The following is a 12,629-nucleotide window of genomic DNA, read 5'->3' as shown; positions in this document are numbered from 1 at the left end:
CAAAGTTTAATTGTGTTCGAGACTCTGCGCGCGTAGCGCGCCGCAAAATTGAGAATAGTGATTTTCCTGGTGTTGTTTTAACTTTTATTTTGTCTATTGTATACCCGCGTTAGCAGGCCTGAAGCCTGGTATGCGAGTTTGTCAAAAACGAAAATAAATAAGAACATTTTTAAAACAAAATGAATTGTAAATGTGAACCATTTATATTTTGCCTCCTTGTGGTAGGATATTTCCAGCATTTCCGAACTTTCAAATAATCATTTTAGATTTAATAATATTAAAGGTAGTAGATCCGATTCGCAAACATCTCCAATATCAGTCAAATGTCATATTAACCATCATGCTAAGAAGGTTTTCTTTGTGAAATTTGGAGGTCAGTGAAATTCAAAAATTAAACATCCGTTACTGGCGTTAGCCATTGGAAGAAGTTGAGTGCAAATTCAGACCTCAGGCTTAATGCTCAGATGTTTTCCTATTTGATTTGATCTGTCTTACTGTGCACACTAAGATACATACTGGAATGGTTATTTCTTATCTATTAAATTATAGTAGCATATTTGGTTACTAGCTGTCGCTAGGCATTTTCGAATTTGGGCTGCAAAGAGATCCACTACCTTTAAGTTAGAAGAGAGATAAGTAAAGAATGATAAAATAAACAAACAAAACAGAATGAGTTTCTTTTGTAATACTATGTGACAAACTTTTTACTTTACCATTTTACTTCATAGCTCAGCACTTTCCATTCTCTCTCATACCCTCTTACCCATTACATTTAAATGAAATACAACTAAAATGAGTTTGCGTGCCTGCATAATACTCTTTGGAAATTATAAGTGAGAATGTTCTTAGGTTTTGGCTCACTTTAAAATGAGAACCAATAGAACTGTCACAACATGAGAAAATGTATAAGTAATAATCAACAGTACATTTCCGTATTTGGCCTGCAAAGAAATCCGCTACCTGTAAGTTAGAAAAGAGATTAGTAAATAATGATAAAATAAACAACAAAAAAGAATGAGTTTCTACCGCCGTATCGAGAACAGAGCCTGAAACGGTGCAGGCTCAAGAAATCGTTTGTACTAATACGTCTCGAAGTACTGTGTGATACTGTTGACTCAGACTTCTACAAAGCTGTAAGTGAGAATTTTAACCCAATCCGGCTCATTACCTGTGTTTTTTATGAAAAATATGAATAAAAAATGTAAATTAAATAACGATGCGTCAGAATGCAGTCTAACGCTCTCACAATGTTATCATACATAGGGTTTTTCCCTGTTTTTACTCCGGAGCTCTTGTAATATTCAGGCTTTTGTAATACTATCTGACAACCTTTTTACTTTACCATTTTACTTCATAGCTCAGCATTGTCTCTCATACCCTCTTACTCATTACATTTAAATGAAATACAACTAAATTTAGTTTGCGTGCCTGCATAATACTCTTTGGAAATTATAAGTGAGAATGTTCTTAGGTTTTGGCTCACTTCAAAATGAGAACCAATCGAACTGTCACAACATGAGAAAATGTATAACTAATAATTTGTTTGAACCGTAAGCAAATGCCAGCTGAAGGCGAGTAGGCAAGTGTGTTTAAAAGCATTAGATTATGCACGGAGATCGTACAGTTATTTGATAGATGATCTTTTCTCGAATATTGGTACTAGCAAAAGGGCTAGAAAAAGCAGCTATTATAATTCGCTAGGCATGCATAATGGCTCAATGAGTGTTACAAGAGAACTGGAGTAAGACAGGTCTTTCATTTCGTTTTGTCTCTCCTGATCGTTCGTAAGAAATGCTAATTCATGACCACCTTTTCACAATTTGATTGGAGCATGCATTCATAATGGAAAATAGTTGACATAATAATCTATCCCCAGGCATTATCATGCCAACATGTACATATATATACATGTTCTATATCTTTGTGAGACGTAGATATAAAATGTCTCAGGTTTTCGATTATAGTAATTTCGAGGAAATTTCTTTAATTTTTATCATATATGTAAACTTGAGGCTATTAGATTTTCATCCACTTACCTCTGTTCCTGTGAAAACCTCAATGTCATCCACGAATCGCACGTACTCGGGCGGCAAGTCGAAAAAAAAGTACACACGCGCCAAGGGCCATGGCATGCAGTGCCAATATAATAATAGCTCGCACAAATTGATACATAACATTTGTGTTTGTGTGCTTGGGGACGATCCGATGGTTCATACAACAAAAAGGTTTCGTACAATTATTTTTAACATTGTTAAAGATAATATAAAGTTTTGGTATTACCTCAAAAGTTTCCCTGAATTTCCTTGTCTTAGTTTGTGTTTCAGGTTAAAGTACCTTTCATATAACTAACACTGTGAGACTTACTCGCCCCAAAGTGCTCTCATGTCTTAGTAATCATGCAATAATGGTTTCGTACCAGAGCCGCCGCCGTACGGCGGCGAGGTAGTACACGTATTGTGCGAATATCACTGCGACCAGCGTGCAGCCCCATACGCATACTGTGTAGCTAACTGCGACCAGCAGCCCCATACGCATAGCTAAATGGGGCTTCGCATTGTAGCTTACAGGATCATGACAGATTTAGTATCGCGGGTAAATATCAACTTAAAATCCAAAAATGTATTCAATTTAAAGACTTACCAGTTAAGTTGAAGTATTGAAAACAGGCTTTGGGCAACGTTTGGTTTTGCCAATAGTCCCTTTCTGTTCGAATTGATGACTGAATGTGACTCGGTCGAGAGGACCTTGGGAGAGCTACGTACACTGAATTGACGGCCAGCGCATGCGCACACAAACATCTTATCCGTTCATGGATTTGAAATTTGTTCGCATGTGATGTGTGCGTATGCGCTGGCCGTAGTAATCAGTGTATGTAGCTCTCCCACGGTCCTCTCGACAGAGTCACATTCAGTCATCAATTCGAACAGAAAGGGACTATTGGCAGAACCAAACGTTGCCCGAAGCCTGTTTTCAAGACTTCAACTTAATTGGTAAGTCTTCAAATTGAAGAATTTTGTGGATTTTAAGTTGATATTTGCCCGAGATACTAAATCTGTCATGATCCTGGATGCTACAATGCGAAGCCCCATTACGCTATGCGTATGGGGCTGCTGGTCGCAGTTAATTGCATGATTACTAAGAAATGAGAGCACTTTGGGGCGAGTAAGTCTCACAGTGTTAGTTATATGATAGATACTTTAACCTGAAACACGGAAATTCAGGGAAACTTTTGACGTACCAAAACTGTTTATTATCTTTAAACGTACTCTTCCACATTTACGTAGCATATAATGTGTCTTTTTATTTATTTGGATTGTTATCTTGAGAATTGCTAAAAACAGTTATGAAAAAGTGGACCTTTCAGAATTGGGGGGGGGGGGGGTGCGTACGCACCCCCCCCCCCCCCCCGGCTACGGGCCTGGGAAACCAACAATCAGGTTCAGTTTTTAGAAATATAATGATTATATAACACAGAAGGTTAGCTTAAGTTTTCAAAATGTTAAAGGTAGGGGATACCTTTTACACACCTCCCAAAATGCAGCAAAACATTAAATATGAACCTCAGGAGACTTGTTTAGGCCACTGCTGAGAAATTGGAAGTCAACAGTTATCTACAATTTGAATAATGCACAAAACTCAACTACTCGTAGTTCTGTTTTTCAGCCACACTTAAGCCTTTTTGTTGCAGTCTTCTGTATTTTTTATCTATAAATACAAATCTAAAAGTATAAGAGCTGATGTAATAACATATAGAGTGTGTGGCAAGAATGTATATAGAAATGTTGTAAGTTTTGATGAACTTTCTTCACAAAATATACATGATGGACACACATGCAGTGCATGGGTCTGCAAAGGTAGCCTAGTAATGTACTGGAATTTACGGTGAGCCCCGAAAAAATTCAATTCAAAATCTAACGGTCAATAAAAATGTACTAAATGTTACCTTCCACTTTCGATACTTTATGGGAGTTTCTAAAATGATACTCTCTCTTCAACATACCACTGTATTTATACAACTCTTCATTTGAGGCATGCAAATGGGATTCCCTACCTTTAATGATTATATAGCGCAGAAGGTTAGAGACTTTATACCTCCATCACACAAAACCAATCAAAAAGAAATAAACAGTTACAATACGCACCAAAACGTACATCGCCGTTTTTGTTATTCCTCTTGACACTTTTTTTTTTTTTTTAAGTTGATAAGCAAGTCGCGTCACTTACCACTTGGTCACAGTGCACCATGAACACTACTCCTGACGTAGTATGTTCTGACATATTCCGTGATAGTTTGTATTCTTTCCACCTTTCTCCCACTGCTCTAGCGGCGTCCTCATTATGACATTCAAACGCAAGGTCAACGCAGAAATCCGTGTCATTATATTTCCTTAAACCGTTCATGATATCAAGACCAATTTCATTTCCTAATGCTGAGGCGAAATAGAGTAGATAGCGGAACTCTTGATATCGACAGAGAAGTGTGTCTCGCAGCTGTTCGTACTTTGCACGGTCATTGACGTATATGTTTGCAACATATAATCCTGCAACATATTCTTGGAACAATTTATGAGGAAAGGAAACACTTGACTCAACTACGTTAACATTTCGCCTACGTTTTTCTCTAGTGACATCTTTTTCTATTGTCAAAACCCCGACTCTGCAGCATGTAGTCATGGCATCATGACACTTTTTGAAATGTTTTTCAGGAAACGAAAGCTTTGTGTGAATCAAACCGTTCAGCGCTATTTCACCTATATCTTGAATAGCCCTACCAGCTTCCGTCAAATAATCATCAACCTCTTGATCCTGTAGACGTTCGCACACTTTTGATGCGTAGTGCTCTTTCAGAAAAGAAATAATCTCTCCAAATATCTCAGAAAAAGTTTGCATTCTTTTAATTTCTGTCCGTTTTTCTTCACTGAAGTCATTCCACATAAGGCAAAGCATTGCACAGTAGATGGGAAACGGGGCCATGTTAGACCGAATGACATCATTTTCCTCCATAAAAGAGGTCAAGCTGTCTGCAAGAGCATTCTTTTCTCTAATCCGAAAGTATCGACTGATATAAATTGCCAAATTCTCCTCGTTAAATCCTTCAACGCTGATAAAAGTATAAGTTTCGGCTAGTTTCTTCGTCATCTTGAAATCGTGGCTTTTCCATGGTCTTGTGGTCACTATTACCTTACATGACTTATATTGCTCTAATGATAGAATTCGGATGACCTCACTCTTGCTCCTTTCTTCCATATCTTCGCTATACTCGTCAAAGCCATCAAACACAAGGAGAATTTTACTTAAATTTGTTGAGATATAGCCGTCTATCTGTTCTGGTGTTGTCGCATTAGAATCAGACAAATAACTTTTCACAATAGCACCAATACGTTGGTCGTCAGTGACATCTCGAAGAGGAATCACGATCACCATATCCAGATCATGGAGAATCCTTCCCTGACACCAGTCCCAGGCGATCTTAGCACAAAGTGTTGTTTTACCGACACCTCCCTCACCCTCGACCAGAAGGCGTTTTGAAAGCTTTCCGCTCTCGTCATTGACCAAAATGTCCTCGTAGGTTATTGGTGTTTTACGCATATTACTTCCATCTATCAGGCTCAAATTTGTGTAGATTTCATCTAAATTAACACGTTCCATAAAATTGAGGGGATCCACAGTGACTGTACGCCGTGACTCAAGGTAATACTTCTTTAGCTCTTCCTTGCATTGCTGTACTTGTTTCTTTACAATCACCGGTGGATGTGATGCTGATTTATGGAAGAAAGGCAAAAACAGGCATATTTTGTTATTTATGTATGTGTATTATATTATCATAATTATGAAGAGCTTCCTTCCAAAAGGCGATAAATCCATTGAAAATTGATGAATGTAGCGCCTTTTGGAAGCAAGCTCTTCATAAATAAGAGATATATATATATATATATATATATATATATATAACATATATGAAGATTTTTTTCGCAAAAACCGATAAGTCCATAATTTTGCCAAATTGAGATATTTGCGATTGGATGTGAAGAAAAATAAAGAGAATAATAAGAATTTTTTTGCTTCTTTTGACCATAACTTCAAAAAATGTTATGTAGTGACCAATATATCATTTAAAAGGTATTATTTTGTACTTTATGACAGAGGCCGTACTTCAAATTCTTCAAAAATGGAATTATCGGTTGTTGCGAATAAACTCTTCATATATATATATATATATATATATATATATATATATATTACTGGTTATAGCTCAATAAATACAATAAACAAATATTTAGAGAAAGAGACAGAAAGAGAGAAGAGAGGAGTCAGACAAAGAGAAGAATGTAAAGAAATAAACGTTGCATGTCTCTTTTAACAAAATAAAAGAAATGCTGTATGGACTTTTAGTATTTTTTTTATTGTTTTATTAAAATTTTAAAATGTGACCATGTATAACAAAACGAACAAAAAGTCATGGAGTTTAGGTTAAGGGCAGATTCTGAAAGAGCAGACTCTAAGCTTTAAAATTATGTATAAATTAATTTAAATAGACTCTCCTAAACTATATAAATATTGTAAATAATGCACACACTCTGTACACTTGTGTTCTCAGAAATGTGGCTCTAAAGTGCAGGGTCTATTTAACCACTTCACCAAACTGCGCTACCTGGCAATGAATGAGGCCAAAAACAAAATATAAGCCATTGTAGCAACGACAATGAAGGGATGATTAGATTAAGCTGATATTAAGCATGCTACAGATCAATAATGCAATATTTATGCAATTTTAGGAGATTCTCTCCATTAATAGTGCCAATTCTTGAAAATTGAAAGTGAAGAGAGAAAAGGATTTTCAAGAAATAAAAAAGGGGCTTGCAGACACACCCGATGTCACTATACTTTCTCAAAAAAAAAAAAAAAAAGGATTGGAGAAAAACAGCTTTGAACACACGTTCCCATTCATTTTATGATCCTAACCTTAGGAATAATGTAGAAGTAAAACTCTTTTAGAAAATATGAAAAACTCAAGATGAGTTGGTTGACCAGTTTCGCCTTCTTGAGTCCTCACGTAAAAATAAGGGCTGCGACTTTTTGTTGGTTTTGTGATGCACGGTCACATATTTGATTTATCTTATGAGCATGTCTCCTTCTCTCTTTCTCTGTCTCTCCCTTGTTTAACTCTCTGTTTAACTCTCTGGTATTCTACACTGCATTTAATTACATGCCCTAGTATAGAAATTGTATATGAATATCCTAAACTGATCACCTTTGTTTCCATCTAGATGTGTACTGTTGTTCGTCATTGCTTTGTCTGTTTTCTCTTTGTTTACTATGTTTTTATGTAAAAGCTCTGTTTTCATATTTGTGTTACATTATTGTTGTATTTTATCAGTACCGACCTGCTGGTTGAAGTATGTGCGGCCCTTAAAGGGGCATTCCAGACGATTTTCATAATTTCATATCATGTAGTACATAAATCAACAGCTAAATGGATAAATTTGTGGAAGTTATTCAGGTTCTTGAGCACAGAAACAATACTTTCAAAAACCGTAAACAAATTACACTGAATAAGGGTGATGACATAGGAGGATCTTACATTTTATAAATGTGGCAGTGTAATTCCATTACAATACTAATTAAGGCGACTCTGCCATGTCGTCATCCTTGTTCTTTACAATTTGTTATAAATTTAGAAAATATTCTCGTTCTTCATCTCAATTAACCTAAATCCTGAAATTCTGCATTCAGTATAACTAATTTTTATTATTTTGTTTAAATGTAAATATCTGAAAATCATCCGGAGGTCTCATTTTCATAAAGGAATGAAAAGAAATGTAACAAATATAATTAAGCTGTAATATGTAATGAATTTAATAAATCAAACCAATCAAAGCAATTTAAAAGAAAATGTCTTTAATTGTTTTACACTTAATATTCAATAATCACTCAAGGATAACTGATGCATTGTGCCATCCTCCTTGAAAAACAAAACAAAACAAAACAAAGCAAGCAAAGAAACACACAACTGAACTAAAGGAAGTGAACATTCAATCACACCGTGTATTGAATAATATTGCAATTTGGCATAGGAACCAAATAATAATGGTTCGTTTTGGCAAAAAAAAAAAAAAATCATATTTTGATTATAACAATGTTTCTCATACTCATCATGAATTGTTCCTCCTCATCAAATCGCTTTTGTTCGTGTGGTCTTCGCCAGCAGGGATTCCAGCCACATCCTGTGGAACATGCTAATGTCGTCAATAACGGCAACACCTGAGATGATATTTTAGTACGGTTACAGCTCGTTATTCCGAAGGTTCGTTATTCCGAAGGCTCTTCAGTCCAAAGATTCCTTATTCCGAAGGTTCGTTTCTCCGAATTTCATTTTCGGACGAACAAATCTTCGGAATAACGAACCTTCGGAATAACGCCACAAAATGTTCGGATTAACGAACCCTTGTTCGTTTTCGGATTAACGAACCTCTAGGTATAGGGAATTTGCGTGTTTCGGATTAACGAACCTTCGGAATAACGAACCCTCGGAATATCGAACCTTCGGAATAACGAACAGCACCCTTTAGTACATACATGTATCATATCATATACATGTATGTGATCCTGCATCACAAGACAAAGAGTCGCACACACTGACTTTGAGTTCGAGCTGAAAATAGGTGAAATAGATCAACCTAGCCAATCTTGACTTGTTCATATTTTCTGAACGAGCAACTCTTCTTCTACATTATACTAAAGTTTGGGATCGTAAAACGAAAAGAAATTGGGTTTTTAGTATTTTTTTTTCCTCTGGAACACTTTTTGGTAGAATGTCATTGGGTGTTTCTCGAATAGTGCCCTTTTTGATTTCTTAAAAACCCTGTCCATGCTCATCAACTATTATTAACTCCAATAACTTTAGAAAGGATGATGCCACTGCTTTGAAAGTTGATTGCGTTGATCATCTACAGCGTACCGGTTTAATCTGATAATCCCTTCATTCCTGTTGGCTTGGTAAAGATAGAGCGTTTGAATAGACCCCGATATTTAGTGCCTCTTTTCTCAGTTCACTCTTATTCAAAGTGTGTACTTTCCTTCCAATATTTATATAGGTTAGGAGAGTCCATTCGGATTGAGTTATAAATCATTTTAAAGCTTAGGTCTGCTCTTTCAGAATCTGACCTTCACTAAAAACACAAGTATTGCCACCTTCTGTTGGTTTTGTGGTGCAGGGTCACACACACACACACACACACACACACACACAGATATATACATTTATTGTCAAGGATGTATTTGCCATCGATATCGCAAATAATTTGATTGCTTCTTCCATCATCCGTCATCAAAATGTATTTTTGTTTACATTACTTCTTTAGAAACAATATTATATAAGTCGATACATGTACTTGTGTACCATGATTTGAATTAATAATAGTATGAGTTTGATATGATATTTTTTATGAAATACATTCAATAATGTAAAATTAATTATATATTCTATTATTGTATTCTGTTAAGCCTATACAACTACGGATTCATTGATGACATAGTCATTATGGACTATACCGTATTAGTTAGATTTATATTGTTACGAGTGTAGCCAAACGAGTAATTTATTGTTGTATCATTGCACACACACGTTGATCACTAGCTACGTCCACGAATGCCCTTTTTCTCGCACTGAATAAATAATGAAGGAGCTACACTGTTGCTGTACATGGTTGGGACCCTTCTCGCACTCTATAATGAATTATATGCATATGGTAACGTTACATCTGTCGTTTTGCTTATTCACATTATAAAAATGCTTAAAATTTCAAGAAAATATTGTGCAGAAGTATTTCAATATCATAGTCTTCTTTTTACAAATATGACTATGAAAAGGTTGATGGATCTCGTCAGCCATATAAATAGAACCCACTCCAATTCAGGGTTGTTTGATAAAAAAAGAAATGAATCAGAGAGAACCGGTACAAAAAAAAAAAAAAAAAAAAAACTAAAAACCTTTTCGAGGAAGGGTGTCCGGAAGATAATTTTGCAGACACTTTCCAACTAGGAGAAACGGGATGAACACGGCAACAGGAACACCAATGACCAGTCCAATGATGAACCCAAGATTGTCACGTTTTCCTGAAATTTGATTTAGCAAAGTAAATACACCTCACTGACTCATTACCAGTATCTATATGAGACATTCAGAAGTATACATCTATGATTTTGCAACATAATTTTATTTTACGAAGTGCTAAATAAGAAAGAGTCAAAATTTTCTCCTCCGTCACATCATGACAAATGCCAAAAGTCGGAACATCTTTATGCGTTTATCCATACCATTAAAAATGTGAAACATCTCTCCTGTATGCATATTATTTCACTTAACTGTGCCCTGTTTACATTGTGTGGGCATTGTTTATTTTTGATTTCAAACTATTCACTATGTAAAGTATTTCAATTCAAAAGAAAACTAGAAATGTCGCTTTGGCGACTGGTATGCCTCCGCCATAATGCATGATTTTCCCAATAGGTCTAGATAGTACATGTGGAGAATGTGTGATTACATTTTCACAAAATTGGCAAAATATTGAAATGACAAGTTTGTCACAAATGTGTTGAATGTTCACCTTCCTTGACCTAGGTTTAATTGGATGAATAGGAGAGCATGTATCTAGGGATTTCAGGACTTTAACTTGACTTTGACCCATTCATACATTTAGGCATTGAGTAATTTTCAAGGTACAGGTGTGGAGAAAAAGTGCAATTTCTGAATTGAATAGTAAATTGTTACCATTTTCATCTGGCCCTTGACCCTAAAATTCATAAGATAATCACTTTCAGGTAGAACATGCATAATATGTACTAAGTTTCAAGATAACTTGAGCCACTTCGAGATATGGAGGAAAAAGTTAGTTCAGCACTTTCACTTGATCTTTGACCTTTTGACCTTTGAGGCAAAAAAAGAAGAAAAAAAAAACTTTCCAGAGAATTTCTATTAGGTTACACATGCATACACCAAGTGTAAAAAAATAATAACCCTGCTGGCATTGCATAAATATGAGGGAAATAGTAAAATTATGAAGTGGTGCACTTGACCTTTGACCCCTGACCTTTGACCCCATGAACCCTACATTCTTTAGATAATCACTTCCAGTCAGTACATGTATATACTATGTTCCATGACGATACCTTGAACAATTTTCCAAGGCACGGAGAAAAAAAAGAAGTTTTGATATTTTTACTTGACCTTTTGACCTTTGACCTTTGACCTCATGACCCAAACTTTCACCAGAGAATCTAAATTGGGTAATACATGTATACACTAAGTTTCACGAAAATATCTTCAGGCATTCAATAGATATGGCGAAAATAGTGAAATTTCATGTATTTGACCCTGACCTTTTGACCTTTGACCTTTGACCTCATGATGCAAACATTCACCAGAGAATCTTAATTGGGTAATACATGTATACACTAAGTTTCAAGAAAATATCTTCAGGCATTCAATAGATATGGTGGAAAAAGTGAAATTTTATGTATTTGACCTTGACCTTTTGACCTTTGACCTTGAGCATGTGCACCCAAAAGTTGATAGGCACAACTTCACCCCCTAATACACATACATGCCAAGTTTCATTAGGATACCTCAACAGGTTTTGATAGTTACCTTGTCCACAAAATTCATTACGGACGGACGGAAGGACGGAAGGACGGACGGACGGACGGACGGACGGACGGAAGGACGGACGGACGGACGGACGGACGGACGGACAATCCGAAAACATAATGCCTCCGGCACCACTTCGTGGCGGAGGCCTAAAAAATATATATATATATTTTTTTACCTCTCTGTAACGAAGGGCAAAAACTTTGTTGTGACCTTTTATCATTCTAAAGCACAAAATTTTAAACATTTCAAAATACCTGATTTAGGCAGAAGGGTGATTTTCTCAGTCGATGTTCCATTCAGAGAGTCACCCGTAGATGTGCATGTAAAGGTTTGTTCAGTCCCATGTTTGGCTGAAACAGTGATTGTCTCGAACCTTTCGTATGTGTCGTCAGGTAGTGTTTTTTGTAGTGAAAGCGTAGAATCTAGTCTCTTTCCAGACCCATCGGTCCACAGCATTGAAATGTTGGGTTTGAATCCACTAACAACACACGTGAGGTTGAGGTGAGGAGTGTTGGAGGGAGTTTGGTATGTGCATCGGTTTTTATGGGACTGGATCTTCTCGATGCATTCCTCGATTCCATGTTTTGATGCCATCGCTATTGAAACAGAAACACACACACACACACACACACACACGAACAGGGCAAGGTGAAGAATGGTGTATATTACATTGTATATTGCATTTTAATCACAATATCCTAAGAGCTTATTGAAATTCATCTAGACTATTAAGTGGAAACGTAAAGCAAACAATGCAGGGGAGGGGAGAGGGTGACTATTGGTGCGGTTTGAAGGGCATCCGGGTGAAATCACCTTAGGAGTATGTTTAGCAATACTGTGCCCTATATTTATTGTTGTTCATTTATTCATTTTTTCTGCATTAGTGGTTTCTAGTGTTAAACTGCCGATTTTGTTGACCAACTTGGTGACCAATTTGATACCCCCCCCCAAATGCCACCACCACCACAGAACCACATTA

General features: G+C 36.3%; 1 protein-coding gene across 3 annotated transcripts in view; it reads right to left on the bottom strand.

The window, feature by feature from the left end:
- LOC140226570 (uncharacterized) overlaps window positions 1–12,421 on the bottom strand; it is a 44,974-nt gene extending 32,553 nt beyond the window's left edge. For all 3 annotated transcript variants that reach the window (XM_072307025.1, XM_072307027.1, XM_072307026.1), the window contains exons 1-4: window positions 11,905–12,421; window positions 9,991–10,116; window positions 8,151–8,225; window positions 4,225–5,759 (exon numbers count right to left, since the gene is read on the bottom strand). In XM_072307025.1, coding sequence (XP_072163126.1) covers window positions 4,225–5,759; window positions 8,151–8,225; window positions 9,991–10,116; window positions 11,905–12,244 — 2,076 coding nt within the window. In that variant the 5' untranslated portion in view covers window positions 12,245–12,421. The remainder of the gene's footprint in view (window positions 1–4,224; window positions 5,760–8,150; window positions 8,226–9,990; window positions 10,117–11,904) is intronic.
- Between the last annotated feature and the right edge of the window lie 208 nt (window positions 12,422–12,629).

This window comes from Diadema setosum, chromosome 3 (genome assembly GCF_964275005.1).
Source record: "Diadema setosum chromosome 3, eeDiaSeto1, whole genome shotgun sequence".
Lineage (NCBI taxonomy): Eukaryota > Metazoa > Echinodermata > Echinoidea > Diadematoida > Diadematidae > Diadema > Diadema setosum.
This window is presented reverse-complemented; position numbering and strand designations above follow the sequence as displayed.